Genomic DNA, 26,531 nt, shown 5'->3' with positions numbered 1-26,531 from the left:
AGACATTATTGTACTTTCAAATGCAGATGCTGCAAAGTTCAAATGTAGTTTTCATTTTCATTGTTTCACATTTTATTGTGGCAAATAGAACTTAAATTCACCTTTTTCCAATTGATTGCAACCTATTTGCTTGTAGAAATGAAGTATAGGTATGGTGATTATGTTCCAAAACCCAGAGTTCAAATTTCTAACCCATACTATTTGCAATTTGCAGTAAAGAAAACTGGTAAAATTCAAAGTAATGTCCTAACTTGGAGCAGCATTTGAATCTGAGATGACCAAAATATTACATAGAATATAATGCACAGAAACCTAGCATTGACTAGCTAGTTCCTGGTAGTCTTTTTATGCTCACCAAGAGCCTGATGCCATCAAAGTACAAAGAAGAATACAGCACAGGAACATGCCCTTCGGAACCTCCAAGCCTGTACCGGTCATGATACCACCCTTGGCCAAAACCCTCAGCACTTCCTAGTGCTGTATCCCTCTATACCCATCCATGAGATGCCTTTTGAACGTTGTTAATGTATCTGCTTCCACACCCTCCTGGCAGTGCGTTCCAGGCACTCACCACCCTCTGTGTATATAAAAAAATTTCAAAACCTGCCTTGCACCTCTCCTCTAAATTTTGCCCCACGGACCTTATATATTATATTATGTCCCCTAGTGACTGACCCCTCCATCCGGGGAAGGAATGCCTGCCCATCCACTCTATCCATGCCCCTCATAATATTGTAGACCTCTATCAGGTCGCCCCTCAACCTACGTTCTCATGAAAACAGCAGAGTCTATTCTCGGTCATAACGTGTCTTATCTACTTTAGCCAGTTCTTCAAATTTGCCCTTCTCTTTGCTAGACGTGGTCTTCCATCTTTCAGAGCACTCTCGAGAATTCGGAGGAATTAACAGGCCCTTTCACATCTATCAGCATAACATCCCTTCACCCTTTGTATACTTATCTATCTCCCTCCTTAAATGGATAAAATATGTTGGTGGATAAATTAACTGCGGATGAAACTTGGGGCGGCACGGTGGCACAGTGGTTAGCACTGCTGCCTCACGGCACAGAGGACCCGGGTTTGATCCCATCCCCGGGTCATTGGCCATGTGGAGTTTGCAGGGTATGTGGATTGGCCATGCTAAATTACTCTTAACTGGAAAAATAAAGAATTGGGTACTCCAAATCCATTTTTTTTTTTTTTTTTAAAAAGGATAAAAAACTGTAGATGGAACTTAAGGCAAATATTATATTATAGTACATGAAAAAGGATAACCATGAATTAAGATAAAAAGCTAAATATGAAGTGATTTTAGTAAATTAAGGGTTTAATAAATTTATGTTGACCAATTAGGCCAGTGGGCCGATGCATGGCAGATGGAGTTTAATTTGGATAAATGTGAGGTGATGCATTTTGGTAGATCAAATCAGGACAGGACCTACTCGGTTAATGGTAGGGAGTTGAGAGAGCTACAGAAAAAGAGATCATGGGGTACATGTCCATGGCTCCTTGAAGGTGGAGTTGCAGGTGGTCAGGGTGGTGAAGAAGGCATTCGTCATGCTCGGTTCTATTGGTCAGAATATTGAATACAGGAGTTGGGACGTCTTGTTGAAGTTGTACAAGACATTGGTAAGACCACACATGGAATACTGTGTTCAGTTCTGGTCACCCTATTGTAGGAAGGATATTGTTATAGAAAGAGTGCAGAAAAGATTTACGAGGATACTACCAGGACTTGATGATCTGAGTAATAAGGAGCGGCTGGATAGGCTGGGACTTTTTTCCCTGTAGCTTAGAAGGCTTAGGGGTGAACTTTTCGAGGTCTACAAAATAATGAGGAGCATAGATAAGGTAGATAGTCAACATATTTTCCCAAAGATAGAGAAGTCTAGAACTAGAGGGCGTAGGTTTAAGGTGAGAGGGGAGCGATACAAAAGAAAACCGAGGGGAAGTTTTATCACAGAGGTTGGTGAGCATCTGGAACGAGCTGCCGGAGGCAGTGGTAGAGGCGGGTACAATTTTTTCCTTTAAAAAACAGTTACAGTTACATGGGCATGTTGGGTATAGGGGGATATGGGCCAAATGCGGGCAAGTGGGACCATCTTAGTGATAGAAACTGGGCGGCATGGACAAGCTGGGCCGAAGGGCCTGTTTCCATGCTGTAAACATCTATGACTCTAATAAGCAGTCCATCACACAAACCTGCCTCCCATCCATTGACTCCATCTACACCTCCCGCTGCCTGGGGAAAGCGGGCAGTATAATCAAAGATCCCTCCCACCCGGCTTACTCACTCTTCCAACTTCTTCCATCGGGCAGGAGATACAGAAGTCTGAGAACACGCACGAACAGACTCAAAAACAGCTTCTTCCCCACTGTTACCAGACTCCTAAATGACCCTCTTATGGACTGACTTCATTAACACTACACCCTGTATGCTTCATCCGATGCCAGTGCTTATAGTAGTTACAGTGTATATGTTGTGTTGCCCTATTATGTATTTTCTTTTATTCCCTTTTCTTCCCATGTACTTAATGATCTGTTGAGCTGCTCGCAGAAAAATACTTTTCACTGTACCTTGGTACACGTGACAATAAACAAATCCAATCCAATCCTTAAGTGCTGTAAGCTACATGGCTATGGACCAGATGCAGGAAGGTGGGATTAGAAAGGGCACCTAAACAGAGCCTATGGCTTGTTGAATGAATTGTGTACGGAGTTCTGATGAAACATCACCTTGAAACATGCTTCTCTTGACACTGATGCTGCCTCATCCGACTTGCTTTTTCCAGCATTTTCAGTTTTATTTCATTTGCTCACCAGCCACAGTATTTTGCTTTTGTCTGGTATTCCTACTATGGAATCACCTTCTATATCACCCTTGAGAGGACAAAATTAACTCCTCTACCATTTCTAAAAAACAAAGCAATGCTACTGCTGTCCCTGAAACCTTTAATTTGCCTAGCCAACAGAAAATGGTCATGCTTCTAATATTTTAATTTCTAATTGTGTTTACTAACCCCAAATCAATATATTTATCTTAAAATCTGTTCAAATGTCAATTAACCTGTGTGAGGGAAAAATGCTTCTGACTCTTGTTCAAGACATATGAATTTCATACTCGAGATTCAGGTGGGGGTATAAAGCACAAGAGGACGTAATCTTAAAATTACAGCTAGCCCCATTTAGGAGTGACATCATGAAGCACTTTTTCCACATTTTTGCTTGTGGAAATCTCTCCACCATAATTTTCAATACTGGAATCAATAGATTTTTCTGAGGTAAGGGAATTCAGGGACATGGAGCAACGACTAGTAAAATGGAGTTGAGGCATGGATAAACCATAAACTAAATGAATGGCAGAACAGGTCAAAGGGAGCAAATGGCCTCCATTCCTATTTCTATGCCCTCTTGAACTAAAACATACCAGTCTCTTTTTTTCTAGGAAAGGCCTTTCTCCATATCTGGATCACTCTGAATCTTTTATAATACATCTAAAATCTTTCAGATAATCAAAATTGCATGCCACATTCCAGTACAGGCCTCATCATTTTTAATATGTCACTATAATTCATAATCCAGTGCAATTATATGCCTATTTTGAAACCCTATCATGTTTACGGTTACTTGTAGCCACATGTATTAATTCATATTAAAATTCATCAGCTATGTTTCGCCTCGCCCATATTTTCTCACGTTACTTAAAACACAGTAAATTGCCATTTGAGTCATTACCCAGCCATGACGTGTGGGTAGATTTAATACTACCATTATAGGTACCTGTTCCAAATCATCATTCTGAAAGATTATAAATTGCAGTGGCTCCAGACAGAACTGTGCAGAAACCACACTGATTACAAAAGCAAAGTACTTCCCTTTATCAACATCCTGTCTTTTGCTCAAGTTCATTGTCAAACCAATAAGATAATTTGTAACTATTACATAATAAGCTTCCTTCCTAGCCTCAGAATGATCTTGCCAGCTGTATTTTGAAAATCTCCCTTAAGCGCTTCGTTACCTCAAAGAATCCCAGGTTTTTACAGCATGACACAATACTTAAAACCACGCTGATTGCTCCTTCTGGTTAAAACTGAACAGAATTGAAGCAGCAGGACCGTGAACAAAAAAAAGCTTAGCAGTTACCCACCAGGAGCGTTTAATGTTTTAATGAATAAAATGCATAAAATATGGATTTTTGAGATTTATTCCAAGGGGAATCCAAGGAATTTACTATTAATATTAAACAGTTTCTTCCTTAATCAGAATTACATTAGAATTTAATGTAAGATCAGTAAAACATATCAGATGTTATAAAGGCTAAATAAATTCCAGCTTCAAAATATCTTGTTCTCACCTGATAAATATTTAAATCCTCCACTCGGAATACAAAACAACTGGATAATAATTTTGTCTTTGATTGCTGACTAGCTGCAGGTGAAATATTAGCAGGTGTGGTTCCTTTTGACAGCTGTTCCTTTCCTGTAGTTACGGGTTTATGTCTGAGTGTGGTTTCTGGATAAATGCAAAACAAGCGCATAAAGGAAGATCTGGACCAAAAATTCAATCCTTGAAATGACAGTGACTATGACATTTGTTTCAAATATTTTGGAAACAGTGCAAACACAGCTCATTCACAATCTTGATTCTTGAACAGTGCCAAGCAAATAAATCCGTCAGGCAATAAAGAGAGATGTGCAGGTGAAGTTTCAAATAGGTAACAATTAGAAAGCCTATTGAAGTCCTGTCTGACCATTTTGAAAGTGGAACCTAAACAAATTTGGAACATCTTACAACCCCAAATCAGCTTTGGTTCGAATTGATTCTTCTGTGGCAAATTCCTAGCACTCTTTGGTGCGTGATGAGTCAAATCAGGGCAATGACTCTGTCATACTGGTTTGATAAAGCAGAAGCTAACAGCTTTACAACATTTTAGTCTATTTTGTTAAATCAAAGCCAAAAATGTTCAGGATAGGTGGATTGGCCATGCTAAATTGTCCCTTAATTGGAAAAAATAATTGGGTACTCTAAATTTATTTTAAAAATAGATCATACGTTTAAGAGAATGTCCCTTAATTAGTCACTGTTTAAAACTGCGGCTTTATCAAAAGGTATGTCAGCACCCTAACTTTAAACAAATAGAAGTAAAAATTTGCATATGCCTATGTTATCCTAAATCTACTAGTATTGCAAGTTACAACTTTAGTGAACATTTTCATAGATAACTGGAACATCTGTATCACAATCGAGGGTTTAAGACCCCTTCCCTTCACAATATTTGAAAAATGTGTTACTTATTTTAAATAACAAAAGACACACTTACCTATTAATACATGGGGAGGTGATCCTTGTGGAGGTGGTGATGTCGGTTTTGATTTACTATAATCCTTCACTGCTTGTTTTAGCATATCAACATTGGACTTGAATTCCTTCAGTAACTCTTTAGCCCACGTTGCTCGAGTTTTTGTGGATTCATTATAGTACATCCAGTGCTGGCAGCTGTCTCCTACATGGTATTTCACAAAACAAAGCTAGTCAAATCAGGAATTTCACTTCTATAGTCCATCCTTCAGATGTACTTTTTAAAAAGCACAAAACGTCAGATTTCTTTGGTGGGGTCAGGGGAGAAATTAATTCCAGTTATTCTGAGATTCCTGTTGGCATCCATTGCAGTTTTTCCCTTCAAGCAATGTTCCCAGTCTGTTAAAAGTATCACCTGGGTCATCACATCACACTATACCAGGTTGTCTGTAACCATAGCATCCTATGTGACATAAAGTTGATCTTCTGACCCTGTATACTTTACATCATGAAGACTGTCTATTTCCACTTAAAGCTATGATGCCTGAATCCAATCCCATGCCTACCTTGCTTACCCATCACCTTTTGTGTACACTAACCTACAATGGCACCAAGTCTCCCCAATGCATCAAATTTAAAATTTGCATCCTCAGGTTAAAATCACAAAGTGGTTTTCCCTGCCCAATCTCTGTAAACTTCTCCAGGCCTACAGTCCACTGAAAACCATGCATTCTTTTAACTCCAGCTTGTCGTATATCCCACAAGTCTTTCACTCGATCCACTGTTAACCAGTGTGGGTTTTTTAAAATAAATATATTTATTAAAGTTTTTTAACACAATTTTTCTCCCTTACAAACAATAACCCCCCCCCTGTAACAAAAAAAACCCGAGAAATCGCGCAGAGCAAGATATATACACATGGCAAAATGATATATTTACACAGCATTGTACACAGCCCTCACCCGTACGTGCCAGTTTCCCCAACCCTTCATGTTATCTCTTGCTCATCCCCCCTCCCAGGCAGCCCCCCCTTTCCACCCCCCCCCCCCCCCCCCCAGGACGTCCCCTCCACCCCCCCAAAGGTTGCTGCTGCTGCTGACCGACCTTCCTCTAGCGCTCCGCGAGATAGTCTAGGAACGGTCGCCACCGCCTGTAGAACCCCTGCGCAGACCCTCTCAAGGCGAACTTAATCCTCTCCAACTTTATGAACCCAGCCATATCATTTATCCAGGCCTCCAGGCTGGGGGGCTTCGCCTCCTTCCACATTAGCAAGATCCTTCGCCGGGCTACTAGGGATGCAAAGGCCAGAATGCCGGCCTCTTTCGCCTCCTGCACTCCCGGTTCGTCCACTACTCCAAATATTGCTAGCCCCCAGCTTGGCTTGACCCGGACTTTCACCACCTGAGATATTGCTCCCGCCACTCCTCTCCAGAACCTCCTATCTCCAGGTCCGGAATGCGCCCCAACATGCGCTTCATGAATCCTGCATCATCCCAGTTCAGGGCGTATACGTTTACCAACACCACCCACGTCCCTTGCAGCCTACTGCTCACCATTACATATCGCCCTCCATTGTCCGCTACAATAGACTTGGCCTCAAATGACACCCGCTTTCCCACCAATATTGCCACCCCTCTATTCTTTGCGTCCAGTCCCGAGTGGAATACCTGTCCTACCCATCCCTTTCTTAACCTGATCTGGTCCGCCACCTTCAGATGTGTCTCTTGGAGCATGGCCATGTCCGCCTTCAGTCACTTTAAGTGCGCGAACACTCGAGCCCTCTTCACCGGCCCATTCAGGCCCCTCACATTCCACGTCATCAGCCGGATTGGAGGGGCTCTCACCCCCCCCCCCCCCCCCGACTAGCCATCTCCTTTTCTGGGCCAGTCCCGTGTCCACGCCTCCCTCACCCTCCAGTCCCCCAGAGGGGGGCCCCCGTCCTGACCACCACTTCTGTGTCCCATTCCCTTTCTGCCAGTGCAGCAGCAACCCTTTCCCCCCCTCCCCTCCCCCCGCTAAACCCGTCTAGCTTTTTTGCTCCCCCCATGTCACTCCCGTATGTCAGCTGACGCCGGCTTCCCCCGCCGTCCCATTGACCTCCCCGCGTGGGAGTCTCCCAATCCATATGCATTCCTTCGTTCCCCTTCCCGCCTTTCTTCCTGCGCGCGGGAAAAAACCCCGCGCTTTCCAAAGCCCGCTTCGCCCCCTCTGGCGCAGCTCCTGTCGCGGCCTTGTCTCTCTCCCCCAGCCCATGTAACATTTCCTGCGCGTGATTGACCCCCTATATACAACAACCATCACACATCAAACCCCAAAACATTCCCCCCCACCCTCAGTTAGAGTCCAACTTTTTGGCTTGTACAAAGGTCCACCCCTCTTCAGGCGTTTCGAAGTAATAGTGTTGGCCCTTGTATGTGACCCACAGTCGCACTGGCTGCAGCATTCCGAATTTCACTTCTTTCCGGTACAACGCCGCTTAGGCCCGGTTGAAACCCGCTCTCCGCTTTGCAACCTCCGTGCTCCAGTCCGGGTATATTCGGATCTCTGCATTGTCCCACTTACTGCTCCGCTCCTTCTTGGCCCATCTCAGGACCCACTCTCTCTCCGTGAACCAGTGGAACCTCACCACCATTGCCCTTGGCGGCTCATTTGCCTGGGGCTTCGCCAGCACCCGATGTGCCCCGTCCAACTCCAGCGGCCTCGAAGGGGCCTTCGTGCCCATCATCGCCTCGAGCATCGTGCTCGCGTATGCCCCGGCATCAGCCCCCTCCACTCCCTCAGGGAGACCCAGGATTCGCAGATTCTTTCTCCTCGACCTGTTCTCCAGGTCTTCGAGTCTTCCCGCCCACCTCATGTGTAGCGCCTCGTTCTGCTCCACTCTCACCGCCAGGCCCACAAGCTCGTCCTCGTTCTGACTGACTCTTTTCTGTACCTCCTGGATCTTAGCTTTGTGGGCCTTCTGCGTGATCCCGAGTCCTTCAATTGCCGAAAGCATAGGCGCCAACATCTCTTTGCGCATCTCCTCGCGCTGCTCCTCGAAGCAGCGCTTGATGAACTCCTGCAGCTCCCCTTTGTCCCTGGCCGCCGCCATTTTGTTTTCTTTCCCTCGCTTCTCCTGTTGCTCCAGTGCCGCTCCTTTGGCCGTTACACTTCTGGTCCGTTTCATAGAAGTTGGCAGTGTTTGCTTCACCAGTCTGCCCCAAAAAGTCTATGGAAACTCCTGAAAAAGGTCAGAGAGTCGGCTCCAGACGGGAGCTGCCGAATGCGCGACCTACTCCTCCATGGCCGCCACCAGAAGCCTCGTCCCTGCTTCTTCAATGGCCCTGGTAGATCTTTTCACAGTTGTTCCCTCTGCTGCCAGAATTCACCTTTGATAGAGTCAAGCCAGATTGCAGCTTTAAGCTTGCCCTTCCCCCGCCTGCATGCTGGAAGAGGCCCTCGTCTACTGCTGCAGCTCAAGCCAAATCTTTCACTGTTTCTGCCGGGTCTGGTAGCCAAAAGACACAACACTCCTGGGGGACACTGTCAGGGGAATGCTGCAGCCTTCTTCGCACACCGGGAAATGTCAAACAAATGCCGTGGGGGCCCTGTAAAAGAGCCCAAAAGTCCGTTCCAAGCGGGAGCTGCCGAATATGCGACCTAGCTCTGCATAGCCGCACCCGGAAGTCTAACCAGTGTGGTTAAACACCTGTTAACCGTAACAAGCTCTGGAATTCCCTCCCTAAACGTCTCCAGCTCCCTTTTCTCTTCTAAACTTTAAAGCAATATTTAAAATCCACTTTGACTAAGTCTTAGTGATATTGCCAAATAGCCCGTTGTTGATGATTGTGTTTCTGTGTTTTAACATTTCGCAACATACTTTACACAAGACAAAACCAAAACGTATATCTACAAGAATTTACAACCACAATCATTCAGGAAATAATTTAAAAACAAACAGGGGAAAAAATTAAAGATAAAAAGATGCGACTGTGAGTGCTTGCTGGGTCAGGCGGTGGCCCGAAGTTTCCCCACTTAGCTGTGTGGAGGCCAGTAGTTGGCTGTGCTTCCCCCAGGATAGGGCTTTTTAGTAGCTGCGGGGAATGGCCCCTGTTTGGGGAAATGTCGTTGTTCTGATATCTGGAGGAGTGTCGCTGTTTCCTTGCGGAGGAAGTTTCTGATCTGTACGTACCTTAGTTCATTTCCTTTTGAGAGTTGAAACTCGTACACGAGTTCCCCAGGATCACTGCTCTGCCGTCCGTGAACATGTCCCTAACCGTCAGTATGCCCCACTTTTTGAAGATGGTGTCCATTGTTGCGAGGGGAACCTGTGGTTTTTGATGATGGGGTCATCTGTGTCAGTCCGAAATGCTGTCGTATTTGGTTCCACGTTCGAAGTATGGCCACTACCACTGGGCTTTTTTGAGAATTGGGGGAATTAAAGTGCGGTTATGGCCAGCGCTCAGAGGGATGTCCCCTGTGCAGGAACTCTCCTCCATTCTGACCAACTGTGCTCTTGGTTCCTTGACGCATCCATGTACCCTTTCTGCATTAGCCACCCAGTGGTAGAGCTGGGGAATTGGGAGGGCCTGGCCTCCCACATTCCTCATTCTCAGCAGGATCTTCTTATAACTTATGCCTCGCACCCCCCCCCCCCCCCCCCCCCCCCCACCCCGGAATGAAGATCAGGAGGAATCTGAACAGGAAAAGGAACCTGGACAGCATGTTCATCTTGATTGTCTGCACTCTCCCCGCTAGGGAGAGTGGGAATGAGACCCACCTCTGCAGGTCCCTTTTAACCTCTTCCACCAAACTAGTCAGGTTCCACTTGTGGATGTGTGTCCAGTCATGGGCAATTTGGATCCCCAAATATCGGAATCAGGTTGGGCCAGTTTGAACGGCAGCCTCCCCAGCTCTGCCCTTTCCCACTGTGGGTTCACAGGGAAGATCTTGCTCTTCCTCGGATTAAGTTTGTAACCTGAGAAAGCTCCAAACTCATTCAGGAATTTTGTTATCTCTTCCACGCTAGTCAGCGGGTTTGAGATGTAGAGGAGCAGATCATCCGTACAGAGCGAGACTGTTCCCTGTCTTCCCTTTGCCGCTCTGAGGGCGATCGCCAGTGGCTTGATTGCCAGAGCGAACATAGAACATAGAAAATACAGCACAGAACAGGCCGTTCGGCCCACGATGTTGTGCTGAACCTTTGTCCTAGATTAATCATAGATTATCATTGAATTTACAGTGCAGAAGGAGGCCAGTAGCAGGGATAACCCTGCCTCGTGCCACCAGTATCTGGAGCTGGTTCGGTTTGTCCGTACGTATGTGCGCCAAAGGAGCACATTACAATAGTTTTACCCATGTGATAATTCCTGGACCAAACCCAAATTGTTTCAGTACCACTATGAGGTACTCCATTCGAGCCTGTTGAAGACCTTTTCTGCATCCAGGGAGATGATTACCTCCGGTGTTCTCTCACCAGATGGGGTCATGATCATGTTCAGCAGGCACCTGGGGCGGGATTCTCCGTTTTGCCAGTGCCCGGGGGTTACCTGACAGCGTGGGGCTGCCCCACAATGGGAAACCCCATTGACGGCCGGCGTAATGGAGAATCCCGCCGGTGGGTCGGGGCAGAAATGTGACGCGGCGGGGAGAAGAATCCTGCTCCCGATGTTCATGCATTTTTCGATGTTAAAAGCAAAATATAATTCTAAGTATTTGTTGTTTAAGAATCAGATAACAGGAGCAATTACGAGGAAAAATGACAAAGCATGGTTGAAAAGATGAGCTTTTTGAACAGTGACAGTAAGGGGGGTGCTGAAAGAGAGAGTTCTTTAGCTGAGACAGCTAAAGCTTTGCAAACAATGGTGGAGTGGATGGAAAAACAAAGAAAGATAGAAATTGAGAATTGAAGAGCAAACACCAAGATGTCGGGTTGGAGGAGGTTGAATGTATACTTTGGGCGTTTCATTATATTTTAATATTATACCTGCTCTGTGATAGGGATAGTAATCCACTGAAATCTGTGTAAAAGACAATTGCATGGCTCCACCCGTGATCTGTTTTGGAAATCCTGTCAAAAAATGTTTGAAGGTAAAGATATTAGAACTAGATCAGCAAATTCAAAATAACAATTCAAATTATATATATTTTTCCTTAAACATCATCCTTACCATCAATTCATAAACAAGCTAACAATTCACCCACTTTCACCAAACTTGATACACTTGAATTCAAACCTTGGCAGACACAGGTCAGCTTTACATGTGGCCAACCAAGTATCAGTAATTGAAAATAACAGATTGTGTTCTGCCCAACAAACTTCGAAACAAGTTTAACAGTGAGAATTTGAGGTAAAGTCAGGAAATAGATAAGGAATTGACTAAGCAAGTGATGTCACTCTGATTTGGATTCAGAAACTTAATGAGTAGACTGGCCTTTATACTTTAGAATTTTAAACACGAGGGGTGATCTCATTGAAACATATAATTTTCTTGGAAGGCTTGACAGGGTAAGATGCTGAAAAGCTGTTTTGGCTAGCTGGAAAGTCTTACGGTAATAATTTCAGGATAACGGACCAGTCATTTAGGACTGTGATAAAAACAAAAATTCACAGTGTTATAAATCTTTGGAATTCTCTACTTTAGAAGACTGTAGATACTCGGTCGAGGAGTACATTCTTTGGGCATTCAAGGAAATCAAAAAATATGGTGAGGGAACAGGATAATTGAGCTAATGTAGAGAAGTTCAGCATGACCTTCCTGCAGAAACTATTTGTGTTGTTACATTCCTAAATGCATTGAGTTTTCAGTCCTGCTAATATGGTGCGACAGTTAAGTTTTGATGAGACAATAAAGAGAGTGTATAAAATGAACTGGATAAAATATACAATTAACCTGAACAGGAGATGACATTCAGTACGGTTAAATTTAAGGTACTGCACATGTTAGAAGAAATAAAATAGGACAAGCAATCCATGAATCAAATTAATTCAGGTAAAATTTCACATGAGTTCTTGGGTGTCAGTAGATTTAGCATTTTGTTGATTCAGTCACAATGGAGCAGCCAATAAGTAGAACCATGAAACTTATCAAATATGATGCCCATTTTCAAACATTGAACCATCTGGCTAATTTCTGCTGTCAGTTTTGAATCATAACTAAAAACCAGAGAATCTTAAATTCTTGAAAGGAAATTATCGAGGGCAGGGATTTCAAAAAATATTTAATGGTATTGAGCCGGCTTCGCGAGTTATATCCAGAATACTATTTCAAATTAAATCTTGATAGTGGAACTGATCAAAGACAAATTCAGCATTTTAATGTCAGGTGATAGCTCTTCACATGATTTAACGTGGGTCAATCACTGGGCCCAAAACTTTGCAATTACATTTTTGTATCTTGGAATCATTTCAGGGGCAGTTGGATGCCGAGGGCAGCGAAGGTTTCCTCCAGGTGCTCCGGTTTCCTCCCACAGCCCAAAGATGAGCATGTTAGGTGGATTTGGCCATGCTAAATTGCCCTTAGTGTCCAAAAAGGTTAGGTGGGGTTACTGGGTTACGGGGATAGGGTGGACGTGTGGGCTTAGGTAGGGTTCTCTTTCCAAGGGTCGGTGCAAACCCAATGGGCCGAATGGCCTCCTTCTGCACTGTAAATTACATGACTCTATGAAAAACATGGTCTTATGTAGGTGAACGAACATCCCTACCTCAAGGCCAGATGTTCCAGGTTCAAGTCTCACTTAGGGAAGTTATGTTGCAATTGTATTATAAATTATTATTATTACAGGACGTTGGTGAGGCCGCACTTGGAGTATTGTGTTCAGTTTTGGTCGCCTTGCTATAGATAAGAGCTTATTAAACTGGATAGAGTGCAGAAGGGTTTTACAAGGATGTTGCCAGGACTCAAGGGACTGAGTTACAGGGAGAGATTGGACAGGCTAGGACTTTTGTCTTTGGAGCGTAGGGGACTGAGGGGTGATCTTATAGAGGTGTACAAGATCATGAGAGGCATGGACAGGGGGAATGCTCTCAGTCTTTTTCCCAGGGTTGGGGGAAGTGAGAACTAGAGGGCATAGGTTTAAGTCAAGAAGGGAAAGAATTAATGGGAACCTGAGGAGCAACCTTTTACACAGAGGGTGGTACATATGTGGAATGAGCTGCCGGAGGAAGTGGTTGAGGCAGGGACGTTGACAACATTTAAAAGGCATTTGGACAGATACATGGATAGGAAAGGTTTAGAGGGATATGGGCCAAATGCAGGCAAATGAGATTAGCTTAGATGGGGTTTTTGGTTGGCATGGACCAATTTGGGCCGAAGGGCCTGTCTCCGTGCCGTAGATTCTAGATTCAAGACTTGATGGCCATGGAAGTTGCATGCATAATATGGACAAACAAATTTATTATTAACCAGTCAATCCTTCCAATATCCTTGATATCCAAGAGTGGGATAGTTTCTTGGTCAGCTATACTGCAGGAGGCAACGGCAAACTACTGCAGTATTTTGCCAGGCATAATCATGGACCAATCCATTGGTCATCCATGGTCACCAATGCCTTCTTAGGGCATGGTACCTGAAGGAGGAGGAGGAGGAATATGTAGGTGGGATGAGCTACAATTACTCAAATCGCATATCAATGTTCATTTATCATAGATTATCATAGAATTTACAGTGCAGAAGGAGGCCATTTATGTAAATAACAAGATGCCATCCTCATTAGAACATGCAAAATAGCTTTCGTGATCAACACTGTAAATTGTAGATTAGTGAGCAAGATGCATCCTGCAACACAAATTCGCCTATGAATCCCCAGCAAGTACTCATTAAGTAATTAGACTGGTTGTGAAATTCAGCATTTCTGCTCAGCAATCATTAAATGCCGAATTAAGGGAGTTGATATAAATTTTATTCCCATTTATTTACACTGAAGATGTGCAATCCAATCGATAAGCCAAGGCTACAGACCTATCATTGTCCACAAAATGTGTTCTCTGACTACAAGGTTTGAGTACATCATTCAATATTCTTCATATGCTTTCATTATATATGTGTATATTTTATAATTAATGTTTCATTGATTTACTTGTCACTTAGTAGCTGAATCTGTCCTCTTTAAACTGTTTGGTGAATTCAGCAACAAGGCAAGCAATACACAAAATAAACAAATTGTGAACACGGCTTTTACCGAACCGCACATGGGCAAAATTTGTATTAACTTTACCAGACTAGTTCCATTTTCGAGTTTCATAACACATTATTTGAACTCTGTGAAATCTTTCATTAATAAATCCATGCAAAATGTGCACCAAAAAGTCAGAGAATTGTAAAAGAAAACATTATACAGAATTCCACGTTTCAATCTAATCATTAGTTCTTGGGGCCATAAAAGACAATGCACTCTGTACCTCTTTCCCTCACATGAATGTCGTCACAGATGTGCAGATCCAAATGAGAAATTATTAAATGGTGAGATGTTTCCTTTACATCAAAAGCATTGAAGAGTTTGACAAGGGCATCGTTCTGATCAGCTGCTGCTGTAGTTTGAGGTGTTCTCACCTGTTGGGAAATGGGAACTGGAGTTGCACTCTGCAAAGGAGAATATAGAAATGCTAAGTCAATTCTATCAATATAAATTTAGGTGAATAACAAACATTTAAATTACTTTGCCATGAGAGAATAATTTAAAACAAATCAAAAGAGGGTCGAAGTTAATTACATAGATGGTTCCGAGATGGCAATTAATTATATTGCCTGATGCAATTGTTCTCTCTTTTCCAAAGATACTGTTTTCAAGCTCCAGAATAAATTCTGCTCCCTTGCCACCAGCTTTATCCTCTTGCCCAAGCACTTGCACAGGCTAAACCAGACCCATGTAAAATCTCAAAGCTGCTTCGATCTATCTTCAGATGCCTTCACTCTGCTTTCTCCAACTGCTGTCGAACTTTCCTTTCATCCCATCTCTGCTTACAAGCCATTATGCCACCCTTCCCAACCTCTCTGGTTATTCTTTCTCACTCTCTGAAACACCAGAGAGACTTTCCATATTAAAGACATCAATATAACTAATTGTAAATTAAGCATGCAGTGAGTGACGGAACTAACATAATGAATGCTAGAAATTATGCTGCTCCCACCATAAATAATTTCTGTAATTTACCATTATCTCAGCAGGTATCCTATTTATTTATTATTTTTGTTTAGTTGGTTTAGATTTTCCTACAGCACCCTATTTCAATATCATGGGATTTCATAAATGATCCAGGTAAGCATAACACAAAATGTAATCTTAGAAGTCAACTTAATTGCACAATCTGTTAGTTAATGTGTTTTTAAGTAGAAATATATTGCAGAAGGATTAATTCCCTTCGCCTTCGCCCCCCCCCCCCACCACCATCACACACACACATGAAATAGCAGGCAATTCAAAATATTTTGAGAAAAAGTTGAATAACGGCTCCCACAACCACTTTATTGCTTGAGGCACTGAGTGCATAAATCAGACAGATGGGGTAGATCCTAAGGTTGATCCCATGCTGCATTACATCGCAGCCAGGGCTGCAGTTGAGGTGTTACAATTGGCCTCGGCATCCCTTGGTTAGGGAGAGCAAAAAGTAAATTTCTGCACCCAGTTGCTATCTTGCAACCATTGCTCAAGTGTGAATGCTGAGTGAGGATTGAGATAAGGCTGGGTTGTGACAATCCCCTAAAGAGTCAAATAAATGGCATGTTGTCCATGAAACCATAACCAAGTAAACATGAACACGAAAGGAAGAAGGTGAGTTGGAAAAGAAGAATAAAAATAATTGATTGGAAGTCATTGTAAATGCACAATTATGCATCGAGTATGTCTCATCAGTAGAGGGCAATATTTTATAACTTTGCCCAACAGAAAACATTTGAAATACATTACTTTCGGGGCACAACCTAGCAGGTTAACCTCTTAACAAGCTTAAATTACAAACCATAGAAAAAGAACACCAGACTCTGGATTAAAACTGTATTAAGCACTTGCTATCCATATCTAATTATTAACTATTAAATAGTACTATTAAACACCATACTCAAGCAGTTTCATTCTAATCTCCTTCAGACAACTGTCAGTTGCACTGTGCGGAGAAAGAAATTGAAGGAAAATTTAATTTAGATTAATTTACATATACTATCATTTGGCTGATAAATTATTTTGGGGATTGAGTTATAGATACTGATTTTCTCACAGGGCTCAGACTAAATACAAACCACTTGGGTTTTATTCTCATTTGAGATAATTGGCAATTCTCAAAGGATTCATTGCTTTGTTACATTCCTGGGTATGTGCAATTCTAGGAGTGATGAACACAAGTAGGATGAGTAGGCCATATGGCCTGTCGAGCCTGATCTGCCATTCAATATGATCAACGCTGATCTTGGGCTTCAACATCACCTTCCTGCCCATTCCTCATATCCCTTGATACCCTGAGACAGCAAAACCTGCCTATCCCAGCCTTAAATTAATTTAACAATGAGATTAGGCCTCAGTATCGCTCAGCCTTTAATATTTACATACAAATGATTCACCTTGAGCATATGTCATGGTGCTGTGAAGTTTTCGTTCTATAAAGATTCAAATCTGTGAAATTAAAAAAATAAATGCAAACAATTGCCACAACTGCCCCAAGATATAATAAAGCACACATACTTGTGATTTCACAGCTACTTTTGCAGCCAATCGCAAGCCTTGGCAATGGTACCAATTTATGTTTAGCACAGGCTGGTTTAACACAATGGGCTAAACAGCTGGCTTGTAATGCAGAACAAGGCCAGCAGCGCGGGTTCAATTCCCGTACCGGCCTCCCCGAACAGTCGCCAGAATGTGGCGACGAGGGGCTTTTCACAGTAACTTCATTGAAGTCTACTTGTGACAATAAGCGATTATTATTATATTATTGTGTATTGTTATGATCCTAGTTGCCATCAATACTTGATACGCCAGATCCCAGAGGGAAACCTGGCTTCATATACCTAAAATTTTTAAAACTAAATCGTGGAGGAATATAACTGAACAAATTCATAGCAGTTTGCCGATGACCTTTTGATAAAGGGAATAAAATTTTTATTATAAGAAAAGTGAACTGCATTACATCAGACAAAAAGATTGGAAAGGTCTCAATACAAACATAAAAAGACAATTCAAATTCCCACTTTTTTTTTAACTCAGTAATATCTTTACAAACACACAAACTAATGAAGAGTTACCACTAGCTTGATACAAAGGCTTCTTGATTGGGACTAGCACATGCAAACTGTTTTCTTCTGGTGAATTCCTCAGCATTCACTTGATGCTTCTCACTCACTTGTACCTCTCCCACAGTCACCCTATACTCAAATGTTTCTTCAACTGCAGAGCAAACAAGTGAGTTCCCTAAATGCAGTCCTCCAGTAGCACCTCCATTAAACTGATCACTTTACTGAATCCTATAACTGACTATTCAGTTAACTACTGTTCCACTAGCCTCATATTTTCTTCTCAGAAAGCTAAAAATCCCTGCCTTCTCTCTGACACACACTGAACATCCCCTCTCTCAATACCTGTCTTTTCTGTATGTGTCCCAAGAACACTGTCACTCGGCAACAGTAAAGTTTTTCTACTTTTTCCCCCAGAATCACTGAAATTTCTACTCCTTTTAACCCATCTCTTTAACTGAAATTTGTTTTATCCTTTTTAACACACAAATGCATTGAAATTCAATTTAAAATGATACATTATACGTTACACACATTGTACGTTATACATCACTTATTCCAATTTGCATTTGCGATTCACAAAAAAACTCAAAAATAGAAGAATACAGACCTGGGTGGGTTCAGAAGCCATACTCTTTCTTTGGTGTGCAGATTTTTCTATGGCTTCACTCAAAGATTTAGAATACTGTGCCATTGCCTTCAACTGGGAGTCAGTCAAAACCCACAACAAATCATCCAATATAAGCACCAGCTTTGATGCCACCACATTACAATCCTTTAGCTGTTTAAGAAGATAAAATAAGAAAAAAATTATTTAATCTAATCGGAGACCCAATACATTCAGTTACGCCAAACTCATTCTGCTAAAAATGTTTTCCAAGCACTGACACAATACTACTGCATTAAAAACACAATTATGACAAGCATGACAATGAATACATCTTTATCATTGGTTTACATACTTGGGATACCAAAGGGAGAAGAATATCACAGTAAAGGACCAGTCATGCTGGTGGAGCATTGAGAATGTCATTTAAAAGTTAATTGGTCTAATTAACTGCTTTTTGGAATTTCTCAGTCAAATCGTAGTAATGTGGGTAGTAAGGTCGGAGTTGCAGTGGCATAGTGATATTGTCACTGGACTAGTAATCCAGAGGCCCAGGGCAATGCTCCAGGAACCGGGTTTGAATCCTTCTATGTCAGATGGTGAAATCTGAATTCAATAAAAATCTGGAATTAAAAGTCTACTGTTAATTAATATTGCAAGTCTTCTGGCTGCAACTCAAATATTTCATAATTTTGGCAAGCCAAACAACTTTTTTGTAGTTTTTTTCATGTTATGAGCTTCTTTAAAGGCATTTTTCAAAAACTGCTCACAAACATATTTTAAAAAACTGAGCCAGTTTTACTTGTGTGTTCTCTTTACCTGTCAATCTTAATCAATAACTTTGCACTTCAGCCACTCCAGTTTGTCATCCATTTTGGCGTGCATGCCGAGAACATTGCATCATCATGACATCGCTTTATTGCCCCCCTCCCCCTCTCAAAACAGAAAATTCTACTTTGTACCCTTCGCTTCAAGCTGACTTTCATTTTGGACTGGTTTGTGATGAGCCTCACTGGTGCACTCAAGATGTCATGTTCCTCGCTCTGGATAGCATCTGCCTCTATTCGGATCATCTGCCAGGTAATCTCCTTAAATGTCAGGACCTAAGCATTCAAGAAGTAAATGAATTGTCAATCAGCAGCAGCAAACAAGAGGATTCTCCTGAAGTAAATCAAACCAAGGACGACAACTGTGAATTACTGCATAAAACTAAAATACTACAGGCATGTTTTTAAATTACAGCACCATCAAATCGAGTATCTAGTTTAAGAAACTCAGAGTGGCACACAGCTTAAGAGGCACTTTGCTACAAGTGGTTTTCTGACAACTCTAAAAATGCCATAGAGGTCGAGAATAAAGGTTAGTTGTCTCTGGGGAAAAAGCAGAAAAGAAAACAGAAAACAAGTTAGCTCAGGCCTGTCTGCCAGATCTATTTGCAGTACTCCACCATTCAATAAAATCATAGGATCCTTACAGTGCAGGAGGCCATTCAGCCCATCGAGTCTACGACCCTCCGAAAGAGCACCCCACCTAGACCCACTCCTCTGCAAACCCGTAATCCCACCTAACTTTTGGACACAAAGGTACAATTTACATGACCAATCCACCTAACCTGCACATCTTTGAAAAAGATTCACAGGAATGGTTCCAAGGAAGAGGATTGGAAAAGCTGGTACTGTTCTCCATGGCGAAGAGAAGGCTGAGAGGAGATTTGACAGCGATATTAAAAATCACAAGGGGATTGGACAGTGTAAAGAGAAAGAGTTCCCATTGGTGGAAGGATTGAGAACTACATGGCGCCGATTTACGGTAGTTGGCAAAAGAAGCCATGGTGACAAGGTAAAACGTTTTTACAGTGAGTGGTTAAGATCAGAAATGCACTGTCTGAGTGTGATGGGGGCAGGTTCAGTCGAGTCATTCAAAAGGGAATTGGGTGGTTATTTGAAAAGGAAAAATGTGCAGGGCTGTGGGTAAAGGGCACAGGTGAATTGCTCCTGCAGAGGACCAGCACAGACAAGATGAGTCAAATGGCTTCCTTCTGTTCTGTAACCATCCTATGATATGAACATTTATCATAGAGGAGACAAAGCATCCCTGCAATAGGTGTTTCAGCTTTCCTATGCCTCAGTACCAGCTAATGTAGACTCATGGTATCATTGTGAACATATCTGTACAAGTCCCCAACTCAGAGGAGAACAACAAAGTCCAAGGGCAATGTGTGGTCAGACTGTTGGATTTCTTCAACAAACTGCTGTCTCTGAGGCACAGGCACCTCCAATTGGCAGGCTAACTCAATAACCACTTCCTGTGTTTAGAAAGTGCTTCAGAATAGAACATACAGTGCAGAAGGAGGCCATTCAGCCCATCGAGTCTGCACCGACCCGTTTAAGCCCTCACTACCACCCTATCCCCATAACTCAATAACCCCTCTTAACCTTTTTTGGACACTAAGGGCAATTTGGCATGGCCAATCCACCTAACTTGCACATCTTTGGACTGTGGGAGGAATCCGGAGCACCTGGAGGAAACCCGGACACGGGGAGAACGTGCAGACTCCGCACAGTGACCCAGCATGGAATCGAACCTGGGACCCTGGCGCTGTGAAGCCACAGTGCTAGCCACATGTGCTACCGTGCTGCCCAATAGGTTCTGGAAATTCTCTACAGAACATACCGCCAATTACACTGGTTTGTCGGGCCCATAGAGTTAAACAATTCTAGTATTTTTGCACACAAACAGAATTTTAAACTGTCAATTAAAAAAACTTTTTTTGATAATTAGCAAAGTAAAAGCAAATTTCAGATACACTATGAAATATGGAATGCAGCAGCAAAGGGCAATAATCCAAAAATAAAGTATTTACCTCCCCACGTTGAGGATCTTGTATTCGGGTAAATCGCAAGTCACTTTGTTTCCAGCTTGTATTTACACTATGTATTTGTAGCTGGGACAATTCAAAAGATGCATTGAAAGCTTTTGCTTTGATTTTGATATTGATGGAATTCACACTAAGGGAGATTCCTTCTACAACTTTTTCAGCAAAGCCATACTCACTATGTAAAGAATAAGATTAACACGTCATTAACTGACCAAATATACTCACAGCGTACTTAACACTTCAATTGTAAGTAAATAGCCATGGCTGTAATTTTTGAAAGCATTAAAACACATCATATTCATCAATTTAACACAAATAAAATTATTAAACTTTTTTAAACCAAAGTTTAACTTGAAATATAAACTTCAGATATAACACAACACAACAAAATCGTCCAAATAAAATAAAAATAAATATACTGCATCCTTGGTACATTTCTACAGCAATATTCTTGAACAATTTAGAGTTTTGACCTCATGGCTCACCTTTGACCTGAAGCTGTCGCAATAGGGGATGGTCCATTAGGAGGCCGAGGTTCCTCACAAGTCCGCATCTCCATTTCTACTTTATCCAGGTACTAGATGGGGGACAAAAAAAAATCAGTCTCCAGACCAAAGTCATTGGGTAAGTAGATCAGTTGTCCTGACATCTCATGATATCAAAAGAAATGTTTCTCCTTAGGTGGGATTACGGGTTTGAGAAATGTTTCTCCTCTTACACCTCTGCTTCATAATGGATTACAGCAATCCAGAACCATTCTTCCATTTTTATTCCTGGGTGACTCTTGATGCAAGCATCAGTAAACGCTTCAAACAAGAGGCATCGGGGTTATTATGCCTTCACCAGCATTTACATATACATAACTTGAGCAGTGGTCAGCGGAGCAATTGCAAGCAGGAACTCAAATTATTTTTTCCTCTTTCCCAAAGCTCAGGGATGTGGAGACCAAATATATCTGGTCTGGTCTCTGGTCTGGTATCTGATTTCTGCAGAACCAATTGAAATGGAGTAACATTGTAGAGCCCAGATTACAGACTTCCAGTCCATATGATTCAGTGTGCTCTTGGGCAGGGGAAAAGATATTTAATACACTTATAATGTTGATATATCATAACACTTCATAACATGGCACAAGCACACATTCGTAGAAATGGATATTACTGAACAACAAAATTATGAAATGAAAAAAATGAAATGAAATGAAAATTGCTTGTCACAAGTAGGCTTCAAATGAAGTTACTGTGAAAAGCCCCTAGTCGCCACATTCCGGCGCCTGTTCGGGGAGGCTGTTATGGGAATTGAACCGTGCTGCTGGCCTGCCTTGGTCTGCTTTCAAAGCCAGCGATTTAGCCCTGTGCTAAACAGCCCCTAATCATTGAACGGAGGGCAACGAAGAAAGAGAATAATCCAAACTATAACATTGGAGTTGGAGTGCACATAATCCAAGGAACGGAAAGGTTAAATAATCATAGAATCCTACGACACAGGCCCATCATGCCCACGTTGGCTACTTGAAAGCTATCTCAATTTGAAAATGAAAATGAAATGAAAATCGCTTGTCACAAGTTTCAAAGTTTGTCACTGCTTTCAAAGCCAGCGATTTAGCCCTGTGCTAAACAGCCTCTGATTTGTTCCACTCCACCAGCTCTTTCCCCATAAACACAGCAATTTCTTTCCTTTTCAAGCATGCATCCAATTTCAAGGGTTATGGCTTCACAACTCAATTTCTACATCCTCATTGTTCTCCATCCATCATTTACTCAGGTTGATCTCTAATCATGTCAGCGTGAGGCTGCAATACCTCAGATGCAGGACAATTGGTTCCGGACCTTGTTTGTGCCCTTCTCTATAAAAACCTTTAACAGGAGTTTGATGTATGGACAAGAATATGCACTCATGGTGAGAGTCACTGATTTTAATCTGTTGAGCTAGTTCTAATACATATTTTAATTATAGTTAGATCTATGATAGGTTTATTTTCTTTATTTTACTGTTATTATTGATTGACTTGCTGTTTTTTTTAGATATGAGCAATATACCCAAAATTCATTTCAATTTGGACAATAAAATGAAATTGATTGACAATGTTCAATGTTAATTCGGTATATTCTATTTCACTTAAGGTGGCTGAATCCTCCATTGACACCTTATATATTTTAAAAGTTTTTTCTTATGGGAAGAGCACGTTCAAAGTCAACTTGCAAAGAAGGCATAGCAATACCCATGTCATTGGAGGAATCTCACAAGAAAGCTTTGCTGGTCACTTCGGAGAGTAGTTTAGAGTCTACCATTGTGGGACTCCAGTCACGTACAGATCAGAATGGATAAGGACAGAACATTTTCTTCCCTAAAATACATTGGGTTTTTAATGACAATCTGACTATTTCATAGTCACTTACTGAAACCACATTTTTTTTTTGAGAATTTGCTATAATAAACCAAATTCCAATTCTCAAGCTGTCACAGTAGGTTGTGCATTCACGTTCACGGAGGTATTAGTCCAGGACTCACAGGAAGTTCATAGAAATATAAGAAGTTTAATAGGATAGAGATGTTAAGTTTGAAACAATATTTGTATATGTCAAGGCTATAGTAAGGGACAAATTGACATTGGATATATATTTTTTAAAGAGTCATTGGGTTTTACAGGTTAGAAAGAGGTCTTCAGCCCATTGTGCCTGTGTCAGCCATCAATCATGTATTGATTCTAATCCCATTTTCCAGCACTTGGTCCATAGCTTTGAAATGCTGTGGTATTTCAAATGCTCATCTAAATGCTGATCAATAGCTCCAATAAGTCACCAAAGAACGGCCTTTGAGGCCAGAAAACTGGGTTAGTTTAAGAAAGGTTCAAATGGGAGAATGGAAAGGTGGGAGGGTGAATATTCTGGAAGCAAGATGACAGAAACATTCTTTGCCAACCGGCATCAGATTACTCAAAGATAACAGGTTGCATTGCTGCGAGTGCATTCAGAATGGTTCCAAAGTCAGCAGCAAAGAAATGATTCTGCGAGAGGCAAATATATTAAGAGAGGACATAATGGCAATCATCAGCAACAATTTATTTGCAGATACGCAGCATTATATCGGAGAACACTTTTCCAATTTGCTAAAAATATAACTCACACAAAGCACTGCTCTAAGAATTTTAACAGCCTACTACGTAAATAAATAATCAAATTTGATTTTTCTAAAGGTGTCATGAAGAACTTACAGATATTATGTAAATATACAGACTGAAAAATTCACATAACGAAACATAAATTGTGAATAAGGGAGAAGAACAAATGGCAGGAGAATTGAAAGGTGTTTCCACCTGCCATGATTTTAAAATTTTGTTTCACCTCAAAAGAACAATTAATGGCATTTTCTTTTATCCCTTCATTTATTCACGGGTCTTGGCTATTACTGCAAGACCGGCTTTTATTACCAGTTCCTAATCACCCTTAAGATGGCAAATCGCTGTAGTCAGCAAGGTGAAAGTGTTCCCACAGTGCTGTTGCTACCACGTTCCACAATTTTGAAGCAGCGCTGATGAAGGAACAGCGAATATTTTTCCAAGTCCGGATTGGTGTGCGATTTGGATGGGAACTTGGAGAGGGTGATGTTCCCACATGTCTGCTGCCGTTGTCCTTCTAGGAGGTCAAGAGTTTGTGAGGTGCTGTTGCAGAAGCCTCGTCGACTTGCTGCAGTGCTGCCACTTGTGCGGTGCAAAGATTTCTTGCCATTGAACCCCTGGCTATGGCACTGAGGGAGTCGAGGAACTGGAGGGGATTGGTGCGGGGTGGGGAGTATTAAGTAATGGGTTAAGAGACATTGCAATTAGTTGTCTCATTTATGTTAAGTATCCATTAATTGGCACTGATATGTAAAGGGGCTTCAGGTGGCCTCTGTCAGGTGATGTATAGTTAGAGTATTGTGCAAAGGCTGTTGGAATGAAATAAATGTGTGTTTGTGAAAAAGGAACAGAACTTTAGACTCTTCACATCACAGCAACTAAAACGTCTAACAATTGGTAGCAGAGGATGGTTGCTGTGTAAATGTGAAGGGTTGAAAGATACAACTTTTCCAGATTAAACCAAGGAGTGAGTGAGAAAGGAAAACCCAAAAAAGGGATATATGGCTGAACCGAGGATAAAGATGGCTGGATATGACTCCCCTCCCTTATTTTCTGAAAGGGAATCGTACGACCAATGGAGAAGTGCAGTAGTTATGTGGACTAAGGTAACTACTTTGGGAAAGAGAAAACAAGGTATGGCATTGGCTCTTTCTCTACCATATGGCAGTAAAATCCGAAACAAAGTGCTTTCTGAGCTGGAATTGGAAGAGTTAGACTCAGAAGTAGGCTGGAGACTTTATTACATTATATGGATAAGATTTATGAGAAAGATGACTTGTTAAGTGCATATGAAGCATGGTCGGATTTTGATAAGTTCCGGAAAATGGAGGATATCTCCATGGAAAACTATATAATTGAATTTGGCAGACTATATAAAAGGCTGCAGAGACACAACCTGGAATTTCCACAGTGTGTGTTGGCCTTTAAATTACGTGACTATGCTAGAGTGAGCAACATGGATAGGCTCCTGGTTTTGACAGGAGTTCAGTTTACTGATAAGGATACCTTATTCGAACAGATGACAAAAGCTTTACAAAAATTTCTGGGGAAACATTCAATTCCAATGGCTCTGATGACCTATATAGGTCAGCCTGCAATAAGGCAGAATATGGAAGATACACTACTACAGGATGGCGAAATCGTATGGCTACGAACAGGGCTCAAGACGATAGAAGGAGACCGAGACAAGAAAATTATGAAGACAGAAACCCAGTTAGGACCTACAATAGGAAGATGAACCTCAGAAATGCACGGGGCATGATAAATCGATGTTTTTGATGTGACTCTCAATACCATTATGCTTTCAACTGTCCAACTCGTTATGATAGAGTGTTTGAAGCGACACATGAACACGGAAGAGTCAGAAGAGGAAAAAGATAGTGACCAGAAAGGCACCACTTTCCTATTGACAAGTAGTTTTACACCGGTAAGGAGGGTGTTGGTTGCAGAATCCTTCAACTGTGTTGTATTGGACAGTGGCTGCACATCTACTGTGTGTGGAATTGACTGGTTAAAATGTTATCTGGACTCCTTGAATGCTGAAAATCGTAACAAGGTTAAGGAATTTGAAAGTTCCACAAGTTTCAGGTTTGGGGATGATAATACTGTGAAGTTGCTGAAAAGAGTGGTGATCCCTTGCAATATTGCCGGAGCGAATCATTTCATTAGCACGGATGTTGTATCAAGTGAGATACCTTTGCTTCTGAGCAGACCGTCGAAGAAAGCACACATGAAACTGGATACGGAACAGGATAAGGCAACAGTTTGTGGAAAGACGGTGGACTTACAATTTACACAGTTGGGACACTATTGTATTCCATTACTGACAAATAATATTTCAAGTAGAGTGGTTAAGGATGTGTTAATGGCAGTTGAAAATGGGACTTTAGCTGATAAAAAGCTTGTGGTATTAAAACTGCATAGGCAATTTGCAC

At 41.8% G+C, this 26,531-nt stretch overlaps 1 protein-coding gene across 5 annotated transcripts in view; it reads right to left on the bottom strand.

Annotated features, from left to right (window-relative positions):
* The window catches only part of bltp3b (bridge-like lipid transfer protein family member 3B), a 217,589-nt gene that overhangs the window by 92,612 nt on the left and 98,446 nt on the right, over positions 1-26,531 (bottom strand). For all 5 annotated transcript variants that reach the window (XR_011934062.1, XM_072471539.1, XM_072471540.1 and 2 more), the window contains 8 exons: positions 21,464-21,555; positions 20,964-21,153; positions 19,063-19,203; positions 18,104-18,274; positions 14,676-14,856; positions 11,262-11,345; positions 5,319-5,501; positions 4,353-4,510 (listed from right to left, as the gene is read on the bottom strand). Coding sequence is in view for 4 of the 5 variants with exons in the window: in XM_072471539.1 (XP_072327640.1) it covers positions 4,353-4,510; positions 5,319-5,501; positions 11,262-11,345; positions 14,676-14,856; positions 18,104-18,274; positions 19,063-19,203; positions 20,964-21,153; positions 21,464-21,555 (1,200 nt within the window). In the remaining variant the exon portion in view is untranslated. The remainder of the gene's footprint in view (positions 1-4,352; positions 4,511-5,318; positions 5,502-11,261; positions 11,346-14,675; positions 14,857-18,103; positions 18,275-19,062; positions 19,204-20,963; positions 21,154-21,463; positions 21,556-26,531) is intronic.

Source organism: Scyliorhinus torazame, chromosome 13 (assembly GCF_047496885.1).
Source record: "Scyliorhinus torazame isolate Kashiwa2021f chromosome 13, sScyTor2.1, whole genome shotgun sequence".
NCBI lineage: Eukaryota > Metazoa > Chordata > Chondrichthyes > Carcharhiniformes > Scyliorhinidae > Scyliorhinus > Scyliorhinus torazame.
The sequence above is the reverse complement of the archived record's forward strand: the minus strand, read 5'-3'. Positions and strand labels throughout refer to the sequence as shown.